This window comes from Marmota monax, unplaced genomic scaffold (genome assembly GCF_021218885.2).
Source record: "Marmota monax isolate L192 unplaced genomic scaffold, Marmota_monax_Labrador192_F-V1.1 WCK01_AAM20220418_F8-fsc00028, whole genome shotgun sequence".
NCBI classification, from domain to species: Eukaryota; Metazoa; Chordata; class Mammalia; order Rodentia; family Sciuridae; genus Marmota; species Marmota monax.
Genome location: NW_026694779.1, coordinates 2,269,618 through 2,292,128, shown reverse-complemented (window position 1 = coordinate 2,292,128; position 22,511 = coordinate 2,269,618). Strand labels below are relative to the sequence as shown.

Here is a 22,511-nt window from a genome sequence, read left to right as displayed (position 1 = left end):
ATGACATCTTTCCTAACAAGATGGCAGAAACCAGTACTCATGCCCTTTGACCATGCTTATTACCAAAGCAAATACCATTTTTTAGCTAATATGCCACATATTGGATAATTCCTACTGAATTATGCCTCAGATCACAGTCAAGACACGTTCTTACCTCCTCAAACTAGAGCCTTTATTATGAATTGCATAAAGAATACTGAATGCTATATTTTACATTTTGGATAAAATATAACTATTTTGTTGGACATGGGCTAGCCTTGAAGAAGCATGATAAAATCTATTTTAAGTCTCTTAGTTATTATCTAAAATGTATCTTCAAAAATATATCAAAAGATATTAAGGTCCTCACTAACTTAGAAGTCCAAGAAAACCTACATTTTATTCTTTATAATTACCTCAGGATTCTGCTTAAATGCAAGCAACACAGTCAGTCCTAGAAAGGCATGATGGGTAGTTGATTGATTAGGTTTTCCACAGTAGTTGATGATTATTGACAGAATCAGACTGATTTTTTTATTGCTTTTTAAATTTTTTTATTTTGTATGTGCGCTGAGCTTCAAACCCAGGGCCCTGTGTGCTAAGCTTATGTTCTTCTACTGGACTACACCCCCAAACCTTCATGCCATTTTAAAAGTTGGAAAATATGTTTTTGCTTGCATATAAAGGAATTAGTTTTGAACATTCATTATGACATTGCCTGACCTACTATTAAAGAAAAACAATGGCTGATTAATTTTCAAATTGTAAGTTTTTTCTTGTTTAAATTTTGTCCACATAAAGATCAGTCCATAGAAGGTGATTAATTCAAAACAGATTTTAAATAAAACATTTTCAGATGTAAGTGATGTTAGAAAATTTAGTTTTCTAGCCTGTAAAGCATATATAGTACTTGTTTCTTTTTCTGTAATTCACAAAGGCTATTTAAAAGTGGAGCTGTCAGCTCTGGCACATAAAACCCAATATTCATATATAACTGTGTAGCTAAGTGAAAAATTAGGAAATCAATGTACTCTCAGACAGAAGACCCTGAAAAATAATGAAATCTTATAGCCTGATATTGGAATTAACTCAAAGGGAACTAGCAAAGTTAAATTAATTGTCCAAACCCGTTGTTGGTTACCAAAAAATTGATTTAACTTTGATTGATTTAGCTTGGGGATGTGGCTAAGTGGTAGAGCAGTGTTTAGCATTTCTGAGTCTCTGGGTTCCATCCCCAGCGTAGTATGTGAAGGTAGATAAGTTTAATTCAAGAGATTTGAACAAGTTCACTGAAAATACTCATATCTAGGGCATAGACAGAAATCTCTTTGGCAAACAGGACTGTTGCTGAGTTATTTTCATTTTTTTCCTTTGGTACAGAGAGCATTAAGATATGGTTTTGTGTTATGGTAATTGAAAGGTATTCTCACAGACTGTCAGAAACACCCTGAATGAAATAACGCTTATGCTGAACTCATTAGACTTCCAGGGTCCTCTTGTTTTGAGCTTCTCATATCACAATGTGTGTTTCCTGAGTGTGCAAAGGACACAAGCCCAATTGCCAGGATGGTCACATTTATTTGGGGGGGGGGGGATGAAGTTTTCAAATCTATACCATAGTGTAAAATGCAAAGTTGCCATGCATGTAAGGGAGCAAACATGAAATTTCAAAGAAATTAAGGGCATAGGAAGTAATGAGAAATTTGCCTTGTATTCTCCTCGGCTGGGGAGGACAATGCAGTACTCAGACAGAATTTCCACAGTTGAATTGTTGTGTTTCTAACTGGCTGAACTTTGGATTTTGTACTTGTAGAGTTTGTTAGGACCACATGGATGGTGATGAACTTCTGAGATCTTTTTTTTAGAGGGGGGTAATTGGAGATTAAACTCAGGGACACTTAACCACTTAGCCACATCTCCAGCCCTATTTTGTATTTTATTTAGAGACAGGTCTTATTGAGTTGCTTAGTGCCTCATTTTTGCTAAGGCTCGCTTTGAACTCCCGGTCCTGCTGCCTCAGCCTCCTGAATTGCTGGGATAGCAGGTGCGCGCCACCATGCCGGTAACTTCTGAGATCTTAACCATGTAGAAGACGGAGTAAACACTAGTGCATCATCACTCAGACTGACTGATGTGAAAGGAAGATGCACCAAAGTTAAGACCAGGGACTGGATTTTTAGCCCAGTGGTAGAGCACCTGTCTGGCATGTGTGAGGCCTGGGGCCCATCCTTTGCACTGCAAAAATAAAATTAAGGTTAGAAAGGGTTATTTTGGAAAGTCATGTCATGAGGAGACCAAACTTGACAACACAGGAAATTAGGATAGTTTACTCCACCCCCCCCCATGTTATTTTGTTTTATTGGTACATTCTAAGTATATACAACTTTGGGATTTGTTACATTTTTAGCACATGCATACAATGTAACAATACAATTTAACTCTCCAGGACTTCCCCACTAGGATAGTTTTCAAGGTTCTGTGTTCAGTAAAATAAGCCAGTCATAAAAACACAAACCTCATATGTTCCAGTTACATGTGGGTGTTTAAGATCATCAAACTCATAGGGAAAGAAAAAAGAATGGCGGGTGTCGGCCTGGGAAAATGAAATTATGTAAAGGGTACAGAGTTCCACTTTTGCAAGGTGGAGAGATTCTGGAGGTTGGTTTTGCATCTGAATATGCTTCATGCTACCAAATTGAAACTTCAAAATGGTTAAAAGGGCAGATGACATGTTGAATGTGTTTTACCAAAGTTTTTAAAAAGTCAAGTTGTAAGATGGTTCATGTACCTCTCCTTTTTGTTTGTTTGAATTAAGCTTTATTACAATTTTTTTTTTTCTTATGGGTTTTGTTTTGGAATGTTATTTCACTGTATTCTATTGTGTTTCTTAATAGGCACCAATTAAGAGCAGCAGCTATGGGGGATCCTGGACTCTTCAAATTGCAGTTTGCCCCCTTCAGCAGTGCCTTAGACGTTGGCTTTTGGCACGAGTTGACCCAGAAGAAGTTGAATGAATATCGACTAGATGAAGCCCCCAAGGACATTAAGGGTTATTATTACAATGGTAAGGTGGTAATAAACTGCCTCTCCTATCATCTTCTGGATCCTCTCTGTCCTCTAGTATAGTACCAGATTACTTATTTATCTATTTATTTATTATTTTTGTGGACCTAGGCCTTGCACATGCTATACATGCACTCGACCACTGAGCTACACCCCAGCCCTCAGCTTCCTTTAGAAAGGAACTCCCATTTCTTTTATATTCAGTGCTCTTCACTTTCTCTTTTCCTTTCTGACTTTCGACCCATGTTCCTTTTTCTTTTCTCTTGTTCTGGGGAAAAGAAATAGAATAGTAAAATGCAAGTTATTAATCTGAATACTGATTAATTAGTTTTATGGAAAGAAGAGATCCAAAATATTTTTCCCCCCAGGAGTCCTTCTTATAATTTTGGCAAATCCCTCACAAAATCCCTGTCACGTTCTGCCATTATCCATACAGACATTATCTGTGTGTCACAGATAAGCAGGGATTGGATGGTGCCCTTGGAGCTCCATCAACAAAGAGAACAAAACGATTGCAAATATTTTTGTTATGAATGCTACTGTTTCTGACTTGTTATTGAAGATGCAATCATTCTTCTGTTCAGGTGATTCTGCGGGACTGCCAGCTCGCTTAACATTGGAGTTCAGTGCTTTCGACATGTGAGTATTTATTTTCACAATCTAAAGAGCTGTTCTTGGAAAGGAGTGAGCATTCTCACCTCCCTCAGAGGTGGACCACAGGAGAAGCTGGAGAGGGTCTGGGGAGCAGAGCCAGGGCCTCAGGTTCCCTTGTGCCTCCTGTTAAGATAAGTGCTAGATGATTAGGACTTTCTGGTTCATTTTTAAATATTTTTTTTTAGGTGTCAATGGTTCATTTTTTCAGCAGAAAAAAAATGAATATTTTTCAGAGCCTTGTAGGACCCAGCTACCATCTAGATTGAGACTTAGCGAACATCCCTCCTGATTTTGATTGTAGCTTATATTTTATGATTCTTTATTCTCTTGACTTACTCCTTTAGTAGCATATGCATTGATCAATGAATGTTTATTAAGCCAGATTGGTATAGGAGCCACTGTGCAAGACATTATGGGAATGTTCAAAGGATATGCAGATATATTTCTTTTTTAAAATCCACTTGGCAACTAGGGGAGTTGCTGGAGAGAAGAGAGGCATATACTGAACACTTAACTGGCTAGGCATTTCTATAAACTTAATCCTTTCAGATCTGCCAAGTGTGATTTTTCACTTTTTCAGATGAAGAGACTGTGGGTCAAAAGATAAAATGGGTCAAAAAGTCACAGCTAGCTAAATTTAGAAAGCACAGTGACAGAGCACTTGTGTTGCTCTCAGTGAGAGAGCACTTGTGTAGCATGTACGAGGCCCTGGGTTCCATCCCCAGGACTCGGGGGGGCCGGGAGCAAGGGTGAGGGGAAAACTAAAATGTATTCAGAAGCGTATTTCTGAATTGTAGCAGTTTTGGCTTAGAACATGTTGAGTTTGAGTGACAGTGTCCCCCAGAAATGTCAGAATGGACTGAGTCCAAGAGAGGGGTGAGTAGTTGGTGTGGTGGTCATCCATGCAGAAAAAGCTATGAGGCCATTTGCAGGAAAGAGAGCAGTGGATGAGAAGAACAGAGGGTCTGAGCAGTGAGTGGCCCTGATTTAGAGGATGCAAAACTGGGAAATGGATTGTCATAGGACAGTCTGAAAAATGAAAAGTCCTATAGAAACCAAAGGAGGAAGGGCTTTGATGAAGGAGAAGAAGATCAACAATGTCAGAAGTCCAGAGGTCAGAGTTCAGTACAAGGGTCCTTAGGTTTGTGGATGAAAGCATTTGTGGTCCTTGTGAATTCATTTTCTCAAAGTTTACACAAAAAATTAGAACGGGGGAGGGGTGTGGTTAGAAGCATAACCATGTTGAGGGGCTTTAAGATTATGGAAGATTAAAGAAGTAAAGGCTCTGGTGAGATCCACCTCCACTGTCTGCTACCTCAGCAGGGTCAAGAAGAAGAATTTTGGGGAGAGCAGAAGTCTTTGTAAAGTCACATGGCTTCTCCAAGTGGCAGTAGTATAGTCAGTGGTTAGGCTATTGCAAATAAAGTGTCTCTAGAATTCTTTGTTTTATTTCTCAAAAAAAATCAATACATTTTATTCTTTTATCTCCATCAGATTGCAAAATTAAAAGCATAACACAGGGCTGAGGATATAGCTCAGTTGGTAGAATGCTTTCTTTGCATGCCCAAGGCCCTGGATTCAGTCCCCAGCACCAAATACTCACACAAAAAAAATTGGCAAATCTTACTGTATATTAATTGAATTGTACCTCAATAAAATTGACACAAAAATTGTTAAAAAAAAAAAGTATAACATAAACCCCAAATAGTGTTAGGCTTTATACATTTATAAAGTGTGTCTTGGCCTTTGGAACTTTCTTGATCCATCAAATTTCTGGTGATTACTTCTCAAAACAAATTAAGTACTAGTAAGCTCTCTTTGTGTTTTGGCAAGACTGATCAACTTTTCGGACTGCAATATAACAATGAAAAGACTGGAGGGGAGGGGAGGGGGGATAGTAGAGGATAGGAAGGGCCGCAGAATACAACATACACTAGTATGGCAGTATGTAAAAAAGTGGATGTGTAACCGATGTGATTCTGCAATCTGTATATGGGGTAAAAATGGGAGTTCATAATCCGCTTGAATCAAATGTATGAAATACGATATGTCAAGAGCTTTGTAATGTTTTGAACAACTAATAATAATAAAAAAACAATGAAAAGACTGAAAATGTACAAGCATTAAAACTTTTATTCTTTGAGACATTAGTAAGAAAAAATCAGCTCAAGGAAATTAAATTTTATCTTATTACAAAATCCAAGCATACAAGGCTTGAGTAATCCATTTTAGTCAAAAGAAACTCTGTGATCCTGCAGCTATGACTGTCACACAAATTGCTTGATTACGCTGGTGATACTTTTTCCTTTACCCATTCAGTACCACCAGTGTGTGAATCACTCACTGTGGCAGACACTGGGGAGGTGAGCAGGAGGAAAACATGGCCCCTGTGCTGTGAAAATAGCCCTGAATTTGAAGTTTGAAGACCTGGGACTCATGGCTAATTAAGTGTGCTACCTCAAATAAGTCTTGTGTTTTTGTTTATTTGTTTTGTTTTGTTTTTAGCTTTCTTTTTCTCATCTCTGGGCTTCTAGTGTTCCCTCTACTATTAAACGTCTGTGTTTTTCTGAGTCTCTCTTTTGTAGCATGATTAGGAATTTTAATAAAAGCATTTAGGACTTTCCTCAGAAGGTAGGAGATTTCTGTGTCCAAGTTATCTGTTATTGTTAGTTTCTTTGTTTTTATCATCATATATCTGCATGGGTTTGTGGGGGGAAATCTTTATGAATTTATTAATCAAACTGAATGTCTACAATTTGCAGGATTGTGGGTATTAGAAATGCAAAGACTTAGGATTCTCGGGCTCCACTACAGTATGAGAGAGATGGGGAGAGAGGAGGAGAGGACAGATATTTGCATTGTAGTGTGCTCAGTGACTAATAAATGTGGAGAGGTGATCATTATTTCAGGAATACTCATTGATTGCTTCCTCTGTGTCTTGATTATACTGTGTGCACTAGGCACTGGGCATTTGGAGAGGAAGGAGAAACGGTTGAGAGCGAACAGCCCTGGTTCTTAACTTTTGAAGCCAAAGGTGTCTCATGTTTGCATAGCACCAGATAAACCCCTTTGACTCTGGGCTCCTAGTTTTTTTTTTTTTTTTTTTAACATATTTTTTGTTTTATTTGGGTGTTTTTGTTTTATTTGGATGCTGTGGATTGAACCCAGAGCCTCATATATGCAAAGCATATGCTCTTAAGACTGAGCTACATCCCTTCCTCCAGGCTCCTAGTCTTAAGGATCTCTGTTAGCAGTTAGCAGCACCAGGATGCTGTTCTTTAAATTACATGGAGTGAATTGTCCAAGAAGTCTTTAATCAGGTGCCATGCCTTGAAGGTGAGAGTATGGTCTTAGAGTAGGTTGTGCCACTGAACCAGACCCAGAAATGGAAGAGCTCAAATGCAAAGAAAGTTTATTTCTTGCTTACCTAATAGTCATCTGGTTGTCTTCCACCTTGTGGCTACATCATCCTCCAGGGCTTTGCCTTTGTGCTTTAGTTAAGTCTGAGTTGTCACTTTCAAGTAACAACTGGGAGATGGGAAATAGAGCCAGAGTGAAAATAGGTAGAAGTTGGAGGCCCAGCCGGTCTCTTAAAGGGCCTGGCTGGAAAGGGACATGTATTACTACTCCCCTCAGATTCTTTTGGGAAGAGCTGTGCCTTTCTGGCCAGAAAGACTGGAAAATGGTATGCCCGGCTATAAGCATTGAGTATGTCATCAGTTTCTGTTGAAGAGAAAGGTCGGTTTTGGATGACAATCTCTGTACCAAAGTGAAATGGTTAAAAAAAAAAAAAAATCTTTCCTGGGCCCTCTTTATCCTGAAGATTATTTATTTTTATCTTTAATCATAAGGAAATTTTTTTTCTAAGCCTCAAATTAGATCTGATTGGAAGAAGATAAGGCATAACTCTTGCCCTCAAAGAACCTAAAAAGTAGTTGTGCAAAAGCCTGTGTGCAGGACACAGGTTGTGTCTGTCTTGTCCTCTCCTGTGCTACCTGCATCTACCATAGGGTTGGTGCATACTAGTTGCTTAAATAACTGTAGGCTGTCAAAATGGGATGTGATATTTTTGGAAAGATACCAGTGGACTCCATTAAGGATGTTATAAATTAAAACTCAGAGATTTTTAGGGAAAATAGGAGAAAATGAAGCAAGGGTGTGATTCCCCAAGCTCCCCATAGTTATGCAAAGCTGTTCGTGTGGAGTAAAGAACTCTGTAGGTATAAAACTCAACCTCTGTTCTTCTGGAGGATTTATTCTGTTCTGGTTACCTGCTGCCAGGAAATAACTGGTGCATACTACTGAGATTTTCAAAAACATTATGTCCCCACATAGGCCCAGAATTCAGGCCTTTGTGAAATCCATACTTTACCAGGTTTGTTAGTCAGCTTGGCATTACTACAACAAAATAACTGAGGCAGCAAACTTTATGAAGGGAAAAGATTTATTTAACTCCCAGTTTTGGAAGTTAAAAGTCCAAGATCAGGGATGGGGTGGGGTGGGGACCCATTTGTTTAGCCTCTTGTGAGGGAAACAAGTGGTGGCACATTATGGCAGAAGCATGTGCAGGAACGAAAGGTCATATCTTCAACAGGATGAGAGAGCAAGAGAAGGGTGGGGCCAATATCAGGCTTTTATAGCAGTGCTAGCAAGGAGTCCTAGGAGAACTGCCGAACTGCCTTAGGAGGGCATGTCCCCAAGGACTAGGAGCCTCCCACTAGGCCTCATCTCCTAAAGATTCCATCACCTCCCACTAGTAGCACCCTGAGGACCAGGCCTTTAACACGTGGGCCTTGGAAGGGCATTTCACATCAAAGGGCACCAGGTTAGTGTGTATATCATTGAAAATTCCTTCTTGGGTTTAGTATGTATGGGAGATTTCTAATTCATATTTTAGCAGCTTTATTGAGAGAAAGTTCACCTGCTATGAAGTCCCCCCCTCCCACTTTTTTAAAATATTTTTTTTAGTTGTGGTTGGATGCAATAACTTTATTTTGTTTTTTTATTTTTTATATGTGGTGCTGAGGATTGAACCTAAGACCTCACATGTGCTAGGCAAGCGCTCTACTGTTGAACCACAACCCCAGCCTGAAGTTTCCCCTTTTAAAATGTACACATCAGTAGTTTTTAGTATGCCCATAGAGCTGTGCAATCGTCACCATTATCATCACTCCAAAAAGAAACCTCTAGTAGTCATTCTCCATCTGCCTCCTCCCTATACCCCAGCGCTGGGCAACCAAGAATCTACTTTGTGTCTGTGTGAATTTGCCTAGTTTGGACATTTCATATAAATAGAATCATAGTAAACTAAACTACAAAATAGTGTCAGAACTGAGTTAAAATTTCTCATCCCTAAGTATTGGGCTTTTCCTTCTATTGTTAATATTATTATTATTATTTTTTTTAATTTATCTCTCCAATAGAATTTTAGTCCTAAATAATGCTTCTCCTTTCCAATCCTCATCATTTATTACCTGGCCTAAGTGTTGGTGTTCCTGGGAGCCATCCTGGCAGTAGCTTGGGTTCTTAGGAGATAGGTTCCTCCCCTCTCAGAGCAAGGCTTTGACATGGCCTTCATGTATCTGTGACATTTGGACACTTGGGAAGAAGTGAAACTTCCTCTTCTGTACTTGTATTCAAATTAGTTCATAGCATCCTCCCTGTGCCCCAGGGTCCCATTTCAGCAGTAATTCCATAGAGTTAAGTCTGGGTGGAAAGGCCTAGCTTACCAACTGCTCTGCTTCCTTTTCCTTCCCTAAAGGTCTAATCTTGCCCCTTGTGATTTCTCTTTCTCCTCAAGTCTGTCTTTGATGTCCTCATCTCACCTGGATGAAGAATATTCCCTTATTGGAGGAGCATGGTGACAAACAACCTGTGATTTGCTGACTCACAGCTCCCAAGGGAAGGCTTCAGCCTTTGAGCCATAGCTCTCTGCCTCCCTCCCCCAACTTGGCATTTGAGCCTCACAGGCAGCATTGGAGAAAGTTCTTATATCCTGCCACACCTGCTCTAGGTTTAGAGCTCTTCTCCTTCAGCTCCCCAAACCCATTTTTTTTTTTTTTTTTTTTTGCAGACTCTAAATGAAAAGACACTGGTTATTTACACCAAGCAGCTACCATTAGTGTAACGAGTAACAGTGCATTCTCTGCATTGGTTGTAAATGGCAGTAATATCAGGTCATTAATGAAATGCATATATTCATTTTGCATCTGTAACCTCTGAAACATAAGTTAATCATCTCAGAAGAGAGAGCAGATTTGTCCATGTCTGAATTTGTATTCAGAATCAACTCATCATCTCTTCTCCTAACTTTGATTTCTCTTAGGATCTTGAGGTCTTTGGGGGGCATTGTAGCGTGCATGAACCATGTGGTACCATGGATTGACAGGTGGCCCAGGCACAGGACATTTTGTCTGCTGACTCTGATGGCCCTCAGGGATTTGCTCAGCAGCAGCCAAGTGCAGAGCCCAGATCGTGGAATAAGCAGAGGAAATGTGCTTACAGCTCTCTGGGAGCTTAGTGTCCTCCACTTGGGTGTAATGGCCATTGTTCTTACAAATGCTCTAAAATATTATGTTTCATTTTATGTGTCCTCTATTACCAGAGAAAATGGGAGCTGGCTTTCTGGAATAGAGGATTAGAGCAGGGCCCTGGGGCCGGGCAGCACAGTGCCTTGAAGTCAACCAGTTCTGGTTTTAGATTTGACCGCCCAGAGTTATATGACCTGGGGCAGGTTGCTTGAGTCTTTAAGTGGGGAAAAGAGCTATTAATAAGAACTCACACTTGGCACAGTTCTTGACCCAAGGTTTTCCCTCTTAGATTGAATATAGGAAAGAATAAAAGATAGAAAAGGAACTTCTGTTTGGGAGGTAGTGAGGAGCAGTATGCTGTCGTAGGCTTCTTGGGGAAGAAGACTACTTCTCAGTCCTGGAATGATGGTGTTGGTCCCATGCTTAGTCTTCTCCCTTTCCAGCTGGGCGAAACTGGTTTCCTCGCCACTCCCCTGGTTCACACAGGGTCCCTGCGGTGCCTGCTAACTGAGTCTCTCTGTGTCTAGGAGTGCTCCCACGCCTGCACACTGCTGCCCTGCTGTAGGGACACTGTACAACACCAACACACTGGAGTCTTTCAAGACTGCGGATAAGAAGCTCCTTCTGGAACAAGCAGCCAATGAGGTTAGCCATTTTCTGTGGGCCTGGCAGGTACCATGTTTCTGATCGGGCACATGGGTCTGATGCAGAAACTAGTATATAATAAATACTTGAAGATGTTTGCAGGTCTCTGTTTATTTCTCTATAGAGAAATAAATAGCTCCTTCTGTACTGGCAAGAAGATCAGGGAGAAGACACTGGCTCTCAGCTGGACATAGGCCAGAGGGTGAAAACTCAGGTTTGCTGATCTCCAGTGAGCACTTTGGAGAAGCTGACCTCTCCCTGAAAGTTACATTCCTGTGGCTGAATGCATCCGGGTGCTCTGTGCCTTGTGCCCCAGAGAGGCTTGGTTGTCCTGTGCATGACGATGCCATGGGAGGTTAGTTATACAGAATTTCCAGCACTTTCAGGGCTAAAGCTAATCTGCTTCTGATTTATAAGGCCACTGTTGGTCTCTTTGGACTGTATTTGGTCACAGCAGATCAGCTGTAACTCCCATCACCTGCTTTCTCTTCTCTCTTGTCTTTTTGGGACATGATGTTCTCTATACCTGGAATATCTTTCCTTTGCTTCATAGCTGAGTTAAAAGAATTTAAATAGGGATAGAGAGAAAAGAGAGGGACAGTTTATCCCAATCCTCCTTACCACTCTTAATTGAGGGATCTTTACACCAGTGTTAGTAAAAAAAAAAGTCATCTTTTAAAAAATTTATATTGGTATGTTGTAATTATACAGAATTGTGGGTTTCATTGTCATATATTTGTATTGCACATTACATAATTTGGTTAAGACCAGTAGAGTAGAGGATGGGCACTAGAGGGAGGGAGAGGGAACAGAAAGGCCATGTACTGGACAATGAAATTGAATAAATGTCATCTTATATCCTGTTGATGGGAATGTTTATTTGTACAGCCTTTATAGAAAATAGTGTGACTGTTCCTCAAAACTCTGAAAACAGAACTATCATATGTTCCAGCAATCCCACTTGTGGGTATATACTCTTAAATATCCCATGTAAATGAAATGACTATATGGAAGAGACATCTGGACTCCCATGTTTATTGTAGCACTGTTCACAATAGCCAGGATGTGGACTCAACTGGGGTGTACATCAATGGCTGAAAGGATTAAGAAAATGTGGTACATAAATATAGTGGAATATTATTCAGCCATAAAAAGAGAGATCCTGTCATTTGCTGTGACATGGGTGGAACTAAGTGATATAGCCAGGCAGCGTATGACAATCACTGCATGTTCTTATCTTATGTGAAAACTGAAAATGTTGATCTCATAGGAGTAGAGAATAGAAGAGTGGTTACCAGAGGTTGGGAATGGGAGAGGAGAGGGAAAATATAGAGAGGGTGGATTTTAGGTATTAACATGAAGTGAGCTGGGAAGAATACATTCTAAGATTCTCTAGCATAATAGGATAATCAGTTTAAAACAATTTATTGCATATCTCAAAATAACAAGAAGAAAGGAATTTGAAGGTTCCTGGCAAAGAAATGAATATTACTCTGATTTTATCATTTTCCATTGTATGCATGGCTTGAATCATCACACTATATTCCATAAATATGTATAATAATTGTATGTCAATTAAAAGACTTTTTGAAAGTACCATGCTTAAAACAAAATCAACAATTGTAGGAGAACAAAAAAGAAGGGGTTTCCTATTTTTGTGGGCACAATGGTCAGGGAAGGAAATCTCCTAGCCGGACCCAAGGCAGGCTTCCCGTACATCCCTCTCAGTGGATGAGGCTCATGACTCAGGTGGTGATGGCTGGTCATTTTTCTTGACCTGTTACCTGACTGCCTCTGGATCTCTTGCCTTGGCTGCACACTTAAAAGGGAACCTCCAAAGAGTTGAGACAGTTCTTAATCTATCAAGGGAAAAAGTAGGTTGTCTTCACAGGAATCCCACCCCTTGACACTTGACAGGGGCTCAGACTTCTGGCAGTTTACACCTTACCTCCATGTTGGCTCATGAGAAAGCCAGGGCCTGCTGTTTCAGGTCCAGTTCCTCCAAGGCCATGATGTCAATGGGGAGGGCTTATTTCTCCTTGCTTTTTCCACAGCTGTCCTTGGGGAATGGTTCTTCTGTTGGGGTGACTACTTTGTCCTGCTTAGCAACACAAAGTTTAGCAGCTAATCTTAGCTACTAAAACATCTTGTGATCAGCAACTGCTGACCAGGACCAGCTTTAGCTTCCAAAGTACTTATGGAGTGTACATAAACTTGTATTTCATTCTCCTTTTCACCTCTCAAGGCAGGATAAACCCAAGTCTGGCTTTGAGAAATCCCCTCACTATAGTTGAGATCACTTCCTTCGAGAATCCCTGCTGAGTGATGTTACCTACTTCTATGATAGCAAGTCCAGTCTGTTGTTACCTACTTTTATGATAGCAAGTTCTACATGGTGTTGAACTTGTACATTTATGCCTGTCTCTCTCCCGAGACTATGAGCTTCCTGAGGGCAGGGGCTGTGTCTTTTATTTCTGCAACCCTGTTGTAGAAAATGAGTAGGTAGCTACTGAAGGATGTCAGGAATGGACAGAAGTGGCCTGGTTGTCTCCTTTATGCTTAGATTCCCATAGAGGAAATTCTTTGGCTGGAGGAGATGCTTTGGCTGGAGGAGACGCTCCCTTACTTAGCTCAGGAGCATGGCTGACAGAGAGGCACTGTCAAGTGGGCCAGGAAGTAATGACCTTCTTCAGTGCCCAGGATAAACAGTGCTGGGCCTCAAAACAAGAAGAGCCTGGGACTTCTCAGTTTCACACTTTGCTTGACAGTGAGAAGCTCAGAGTTGCCCGGCAACCTGTCTTAACGCTTTTCTTTCTTTTGGCAGATCTGGGAATCCATAAAGTCAGGCGCTGCTCTTGAAAACCCTGTACTCCTGAACAAGTTCCTCCTCTTGACATTTGCAGTAAGTAAATGGGCTCCCTGTTGTATTGAGACTGGTGAAATCCCCAGTTCATTCTGGTGGACCAAGAGGACGGTCTGCTCTCTTCTCTCTGAAGGTGTTACCTCGTGATATTCGTTATAGCTGTTAAAGAAGCTCTAATTTGATTAGTGGCTTTATTACAATGCAAAATGAATTCATTCGTACTGATCACACTGGTAGTAGTTGCATAGTTTCTATAACACAGTGACCCAACTCCTGTTATTAAGGACATTATAAAGTCAGGCTTAGGGAACAGTGGTTTCATTATTGCCAACTAACATCTTTGTTAAATACAGTCTGGCAAAGCTTAGTTGCTAGGCCCAGTGTGTTAACTGTCATTATGACAAAATACCTGAGATAATCAACTTATAAGGAGAAAATTTATTTTGGCTCATGGTTACCTGGCCCTGTTGCCTTTGGACCTGTGGCAGCACTCATGGCAGGAGTTTATGGTGGAGAAGCTGCTCATTTCAGGGTGGCTAGGAAGCAAAGAGAGAGTCAGGAAAGGAGGGAGGGGGGGGTCCCAATATCCCATTCCAGGACACATCCCCAGTAACCTCATTTTCTTCCACTATGTCCCCTCCTAAATCCCCATCACCTGCCAATGGGCACCACAGTCTGGCAACCAAGGCCTTAACATGTGGGCCTTTGGGGGACACTCCAGATTCAAACTGTAGTACCCCTTAAGTAAGGGAAAAGAGCTTCTGGGTCAGAGGAGCTCACACGACGTGGATTGACCATACAATTTTTTTTTTTTTTTAAGCAAAGAAAGAACCAGGTGTGTTGTCATATGCCTATACTTCAAGTGCTCAAAGGCTGAGGCAGGACAATCACAAGTATGAGGCCAATTTGGGCAACATAGCAAGACCTTGTCTCAAAAAAAGTTTTTAGATAAAAATTAATAAACAAAGGAAAATGCCTTCTATATATATGATCTAATTTTAAAATACATTAAGGGAAGCCTTGAAGAGGAAAAGGAATCACATGAGGGTAACATCACTGCCTACAGTGGGTAGAGTTAAGGAGCTGGAGGGAAAGTCTAGGTCTCAGTGAAGAGGAAAGTTAGGGAAAGGTAAGGGCTGCTTGTAAAGATACTAGCTACGCACACACATGCAAATGTGTGTAGAGATGGTCCCTGGCTTTTGATGGTTTGACTTAGGATTTTTCAGCCTTGTCTGAAAGTGTATCCATACAACCATTCCCTTTCTCACTTTCAGTACAATGATCAATACTTTGCATGAGGTATGCAACACTTTATGGAAGAGGCTTTGGGTTAGATAATTTGGCCAATTGTAAGCTACTGTAAGTGGTCTGAGCACATTTAGGGTGGACTAGTCTAAGGTGTGATGTAGGTTAGGTATATTAAATGCATGTTTAACCCAGGTGATATTTTTAACTTATGATGGGTTTACCTAGACATAACCCCATTGTGTATCAAAGAACGTGTGTGTGCGCGCACGTGCTTGCGGGCGTGCGTGCACATTTGTAAGTGTAAATAAAACTAATTTGTCCTTTATGTTAACTGTATAATGTTCTGTCTATTATGTATTCAATAGACTTCTGTTGTACATTTAGGTTGTTTCTTTTCTTTCCTTTTTTCCAGTGCTGGGGATTGAACACAGGGACGCTTTACCACTGAGCTATATCCCCAGCCCTTTTTATTTTATATTTTGAGACAGGGTGTTACTATTGCTGAGACTGGCCTCAAACTTATGATCCTCCTGCCTCAGCCTTCTGAGTTGCTGAGATTATGGTATAGGTGTGTGCCATTAGGTTGTTTCTAATGTTCTCTATTATAAAAAATGCTGCAGGAAGCAATATTGACCATATTGATATATTTTTTTTCCTGTTCATTTTATTTACTTAGAGTAAGTTCTTTGCTGTGGATGAAGTGTGTATCATTACAGCTTCATCTGCTTCTCCTAAATGCCACCTCCTTTTTTTATTGCCTAAGCACAGAGGGAATGGTGGGACTCCAAAGATTATAGCAATGTGTGGTTATCTACAAGGAGCACATTTTCTAATAAGTTATGGAAATCATTTTTCTGAACATTTGATTACTTTTGTAGGTTCTCTACTAAGATAGATTTATTTAAATATTGCTAAATATTTCTGTTTTTTTTAGTTGAACATTAAAACATTTCTTATACCAAGAATTCTCTTTAATAGAACATAAATAATAATTTTCCCTTAATGAGAAAAATAACAGCTCTGACTTAAAGTTTGGAGGCATTTCTCAGAGGTGTTATGTGTGTTGGCCTCACTGCCCTTTCTGAGTGTTCTTAGCCTGATTTACAAAAAAAAAAAAAAAAAAAAAAGAATTAATTTCTCTTTTAAAATCTTCAGGCTCAAAGAGCCTTGTGTTTAATTTAACCAAGGTCCTTTGTATCCTGAAAAGAATCCTAAGAAATTCAAGCCTTTGGCTTTTGAAGATGACCTGATAAAACTCCTTAGAATGTGTGAGGTCCTTCATCTTGAATTGTTTAACCTTTCGATAAAGATCAGTTATGACAAATCATTTAAGTACAAAGAAGAGAGAATCATCTCTGGGGGATGTTTTTGCTTTCCTTTCTGCTGTTTTTAGGCCTCAAAGGACCAGACACTTCATTAATTTCAATTTTTCAGTTTGTTTTGCCATCGCGAAAAGGGAGTTTTTTCTTAGTTGATCAATTAGTGGTAGAGTTAGACACTGTGGAAACTAATTAGTAGACCTTCTTATCTGGAAGCATGTTTATATGTAAATTTATATTTAAAGAGTCATCAGGTATGATTCCATTTGTATGAAAAGCCCAGAACAGACAAATCCATAGAGACAGATGATAGGTTAGTGGTTGTTTGCTAGAGGATAGAGAGGTAGGGGAGTAAAGAGCTTCTACTAGAAGGTACAGAAATGGCTATGGGCTGATGAAAATATTCTAAAATTAGTGGTGATGGTGGTTCAATTTTGTCCAAATTCTAAAAGAGAAAAAAATCCCACTAAAATGGACAGCTTAACATGGTGAATTTTATAGTATATAAATTATTTCTCAATTTTAAAAAGGTCATCTGATGAGCAAAATGGTGCATACCTGAAATCCAAGCAACTTGGGAGGCTGAGGCAGGAGTATCTCAAGTTCAAGTCCAGCCTGGGAAACTTAGCAAGATTCTGTCTCAAAATTAAAAATGAAAAAATCTGTGGGGGTGGGCCGGGGTTATGGCTCAGTGTAGAGTGCTTGCCTAGCATGGGCGAGACGCTGGGTTCAATGCTCAGCACCACATAAAATAAGTAAAATACAGGTATTCTGTCCAACTACAACTAAAAAATATTAAAAATTAAAAAAATAAAAAAGATCTTGGACTATAGCTCTGTGGTAGAGTGATCCTGGGTTCAATCCCCAGTACCAAAGAACAAAAAACAAAAAGACATCCCACAGCCACAGTTTTTATTCTTATCAAGATTCAAGAAGAAATATTAACTAGCTAGATAACTGTATTAGTGTCCAGTTGTCACATATAAGTGAGGAAGCTGCTCAGTACCCATGTAAATCTGGTACTGTACCACATGAGTGATGCAGGCCCCAAACACTGCAGGAATTCAAAGGCAAGAGCCCAGGTGGGAGCAGTATCAAGGACAGCCTCATGAATCCTCTTCCCTGGGTCAAATCCCCGTCCTTGGGTTGCTTTAACCTGGTGTGGAAATGGCTTAAATCCCAGTGAAGATGAAAGCACTTCTACCATTGTTGCTCCTTTGTATTTGAAACTTCAATGTGACTCTTATGGTTAATCCTGCACACATTTTATCTCTGTTCCACATAGAAAATGAGCTGCCCGATGGCTGGGCCGAGGTTGATTCATTTTATCAGAGTGGCTCATATTTTGCCTTGTACATAGCAAGTGCTTAATTAATAGTTGTTGACTTGAATTTCACCAGCAAGGCATTTCAAAAAGCAATGTTATATAGGTTCAGCACCCTTAATCTGAAACTTAAAAAAAATACTCAAGCATCAAAACTTTTTGAATGGTGACATATGATACCACAAATGGAAAATTCCACAACTGACTTTATGTAATGGGCTATAGTCAAAATACAGGCACATTAAAAATATCATATAAAATTACCTTCAGCCTGTGCATAAGATGTATATAAAATATAAGTGAATTTCATTTTTAGACTTGGGTCCCCTCCCCAAGATATCTCATTATGTGTATACAAATACCTCAGTACTTAAAAAACAAAAAACAAAAAAACCAAATCCATAATACCACTGGTCCCAATCATTTTATAGAAAGAATTTTCTCAGGCATGGGTACAAGAATGACATGGTTTCCTCAATGATGTGCTTAACTTATTTCATTGTGAAGAGAGCTGTATGGGGATTGGCATTCATTATTCCACCACAGATCCATCAAATGTGTGTGGTATAGGAAGCAGCTGAAGCCATGGAAACATAGTTCTGATCCCTCCCCCTTTACCTCTTCTTGTTGTTATTTTTCAAGTGCTTTATCCTTTTCCAAGCTTCAGTTTTCTGTCTATAAAATGGGATAATAATAGTTGTCTCTAAGGGTGGTTTGTATTAAAGCATACCAATGATAATATCAATGACATATTACACATTTTCTGTTAGCAAGTGATCAATAAAGTAGGTTATGTTTACCGTCACATTATTAGTGTGTACTGTGAGAGGGTACTTGGGATTGTTTATAGAGGGACAGTGCTCGGGATGCAGCCCAGGGCCTTGTGCCTGCAAGGCAAGCACTCCACCACTTAGCTGTATCCTCAGCTGGGAGGGTATTTTGGGATCAAGGCAGAAGTTCTGTGTTCTGTTGGGATTTCTATTGGGATGAGAATATTTGACAAGTTAGACATATTTTGTGTGCATCGCTTTTCTTTCTTAATTAGCTATGAGACATTACATTATTATATGAATTTCAGTTTAATTATTAGTGCTCTTCTGATATTTTGTATGTTTTGTTCTAGGATTTAAAGAAGTACCACTTCTACTATTGGTTTTGCTATCCTGCCCTCTGTCTTCCAGAGAGTATTCCTCTTATTCAGGGGCCAGTAGGTTTGGATCAAAGGTTTTCATCAAAACAGGTATTAGCCTATAAAACAAATTCAGATAAAGTTGAGTTTAAGCAAACAGGAACACCTCTGGATGAAGAGGTGGTACTAGAATCCTCCAAAGACCAGATTATTCACAAATTGTGAAGTCGTTTGCTAGAGGTAGAGAACAGTATTCCATAGTATGGAATTACATAGGTATTCCATGGTATTTGGTGAAAGACTAACCCTGCAGGGAGGAATTATAGGAACATTTTGAAAGGCTGGAAGCATTTATCAAAATGTGGTTTTTGCTTTCAGTGTGGAGAAATATAAAGCAATATCTTTGGGGAAGAAAATCTTTGAAACAAAATACAAGAGCTTCCACCACCCTCACACTAAAGTAGCAGAATGTCTCCATCATGCAGAACTAGGCATTGCCATTTAAGGAGGGCATTAGAGATTAGTCCTGAGAAGAGCAATTAAATTAATTAGGCTGGTGGAACACAGACCCCAAACTAGAGAATTTTGATTATTGTTTAAGGCAAAGATTGAATATTAAGATCATTTTAATTCAAGAAGCATATCAGTCACTAAAAGCCTGTATTCTGAAGCCATAGAGCAGCTGCTAATGATTATAATAGCAATAATAATAATAATAATAATTAGAACAAATTCAAGGTTTTGGTTTTACCTGACTAATTTGTCAAAAAGAAATCTACATTGGGGTAAAAATGATTATGAATGAGATGGACTGCTTGTGGGTGTGGGGTTTCTTTTAAGGAGAGCAAAAATGTTCTGAAATTATCTCAGTGATGGTTGTACAATTCTGTGAACATACTAAAAATAACCATTGAGTTATATACTTTAAATGGACAATTTGTATAGTATATCTTAATAAAGCCGTTAAAGATTATGATAAAATTTATCAGTGGTAGGTTTATGTTCACAGGAAAGATAGAATACTTTGACCACCTCTCTCAGCCTCTGTGATTGACAACTTAGGGAACCACCACGCTGTACCATAAAATGTCCCTTTGTTTCCCTAAGACACATCACCATACACATAGAAAGTGTTATGTAAAAGTCAAATGGTGTTATTAGGAGGCACTTTTGTGTTTATTTGCTACAAAAATCCAACAGGGTTTTGGTCAGTCATTTGTAGTCTTTTGGCTTTAAGGTACTTTGTATTTAATATCAGCTTTTAACTCAGAGGTAGATATGTAATTTTCTAGAGAGTAACTTCACATTTTCTGTTTTCAGATTCAAGCCCTTGAGCGGGCATATGATGATCTTTGTCAAACAGAAGGTGTCACAGCCCTACCATACTTCCTAATCAAGTATGATGACAACATGGTGCGAGTTTCCTTGCTTAAGCACTACAGTGATTTCTTCCAAGGTCAAAGGATAAAGGTCAGAGAAACTTTGAGTATTTAGTTATCTGGTTAAAGAAAAAAATCTCAAGTTCATATTATTATAGACTGCTAAAAAATTTAAAATTAGATTTCTTCCACCCTCCAAATGATGTTGTTGAACATTTCTTATATCTGTCCTCTCCTACCCTTACTGTTCTCAAACCAGCTCCTCTTTTACATTGCTCCAGTTCTCTTATAGCTCCCAGTAATTTTGGATTCCTCACTTCCTATTAGTGATAAAGGTTATTTCGATTTTCTGTCCTGATGTATTTTACTCCTGTGTTTTCATTTTTATTCTCAGTGCTAACACTGTAGCTCAGGCCCTCCTTTTCTCACTCCTGGATATTTGGAATCTTCTTGCTGCCATCTTGCATGACTCTAATATGGAAAAATCTTCCTCAAACTACTTACATTCACTCTGTCGTTCATTGGCTAGAAGCCTAATGGTGACTTCCTTCTGGCTCAGGCTATCTTTCAGTCTCCTACTATTTTCCTCATAAATATTTGCTCCAGCTAATCCTATCTGTTTTTTACCAGACCATCCCTTCTGCCACCCAATCAAATATACATAGACCTTTTTCGCGTATCTTCCTTTTCCTCACACACTATCATCTTCCTGAAACATTTCCTGAGAAACTCTTGCTCTCCTTATTGCAATTCTCCTTTCATTATGAAATGTTCTCATGGGGGTGGCCATGTATGATCTCTCCCTATCTGGACTCACTACACTTATTCCTAATCTGCATTTAGAGTACTTTGTCTGGATTCCTTTCCATGCAGTTTTAGACTGTAAGCTCCTGGAGGGCAAGGCCCATGTCTCATGGATCTGTGTCTGCATAGTGTCTAGCATTTGTCTGAGGCCCCCAGTAAGGTTCTTTTGAATGAATGAAACAGTCCTGAGTCTTTTAGAAGCAAGGATAACACTAGTAAACTGTCTTAGCTGTATGGGAGACGGTGAATTAAAAATAAACGATCGTTGAGTATTGTGAAATGAAGTGGAATAATGTCATAGCTATGTACATATATCAGAGCTAAGAAAAGAGAGTCCCTTAACTGATGGCCCAATTATCCCTTAGCCTAAATTTAGGATGTCTTTTTTTTTAATCATCAGCAGCATTAGCATTTTTCTTTTCAGAGGCAGCCCTTTTCACAGTGAGTACCAAGAATTGAGTTTTTTTTTAAATTCTTAATTTCTCCAGATGATTTCATAGAACTACAGCTAATTTAGTGGCAATAAGACTAATCACTGATAATTTTCTTTTTTGGTGCTGAGGATTGAACCTAGAGCCTTGCTCATGCAAAGCACACACTTTACCATAGAGCTAAACCCTAAACCCAAGTGTGAGGTTCTTTTGTGACAGCAGGCAGGGCTTGCTCAAAAGCAGCCATAGGTCAGGTTGAATGTGGTAAATAAATACCCCCCACAAAGTGCCACTCTACCAAAATAATAACAATCTGCAGAGCAGTCTACACTTTGAAAGGGGCTTTTGCAAACTTGATGTTTTTATAATAACTGTGAAATAGGTGTTACAGTGTCTGCATTTTCCATTTGAAGAATAAGAAATTGAAAGTCGCCAGAGTCAACGGTATGCTTCCAAAGCCCCTGTGCTTTCTGCCATCTCTCTTTTACGTCTCTCAGGTGGAGGCTTGACCTTGGGAATCTAAAAGAGATCTATATTTGACACCAGCATTGCCACGGTTAGTTCTGTGATCTTCGGAAAACTGCAAAACCTGTCCTCACCTTAGTTCTTCTATTACGTGTTACCAACACTACCTCCTTACACACATTTGTAATGATTAAATATGATAATATAAAATGGCTGGCATGTAGCAGGTGCACAGGATGTATGCACTTCCCCAGCAGCAGCATATTTTTGAAAGACTGAAGAGATCTTGGGGCCTCCTCCTAAGAGCTCTTGGGGATTCACTAGTATCCAACCCTGAGACTCTGCCAATGTCAGGCATAATGTCCTTCACTTTGTTAGAGGTGTATCAGTTGGTTAGAGCCAGGCTTTAGAAAAGCCTGGAATTACTCAGTACATATGTTGAGTACCTCCTTCTGGGCTAGAAATCACAAGATATGATTATACCTGTTCTCACAGAACCTAAGTCTTCTGTGGGAGATGCAGCACTCACTGACTTGTGGAAAGTTAACCAGGAATTTAGGTAATGGAAGAGAAGGGCCATATAAATGACACTTGGGTTGTTTGTCTATGCCCTGTGTTATTCTAGTAGGGATCACCAGAAGCTGTGCAGACTGATGACCTCATAAGGATTCTCATGGC

At 39.5% G+C, this 22,511-nt stretch overlaps 1 protein-coding gene across 3 annotated transcripts in view; it reads left to right on the top strand.

Moving 5' to 3' along the window:
* The window catches only part of Atg7 (autophagy related 7), a 239,086-nt gene that overhangs the window by 17,991 nt on the left and 198,584 nt on the right, over window positions 1-22,511 (top strand). For all 3 annotated transcript variants that reach the window (XM_046425736.2, XM_058572945.1, XM_046425737.2), the window contains exons 2-7: window positions 2,874-3,043; window positions 3,627-3,681; window positions 10,754-10,871; window positions 13,696-13,773; window positions 18,749-18,865; window positions 20,075-20,224. In XM_046425736.2, coding sequence (XP_046281692.1) covers window positions 2,874-3,043; window positions 3,627-3,681; window positions 10,754-10,871; window positions 13,696-13,773; window positions 18,749-18,865; window positions 20,075-20,224 — 688 coding nt within the window. The remainder of the gene's footprint in view (window positions 1-2,873; window positions 3,044-3,626; window positions 3,682-10,753; window positions 10,872-13,695; window positions 13,774-18,748; window positions 18,866-20,074; window positions 20,225-22,511) is intronic.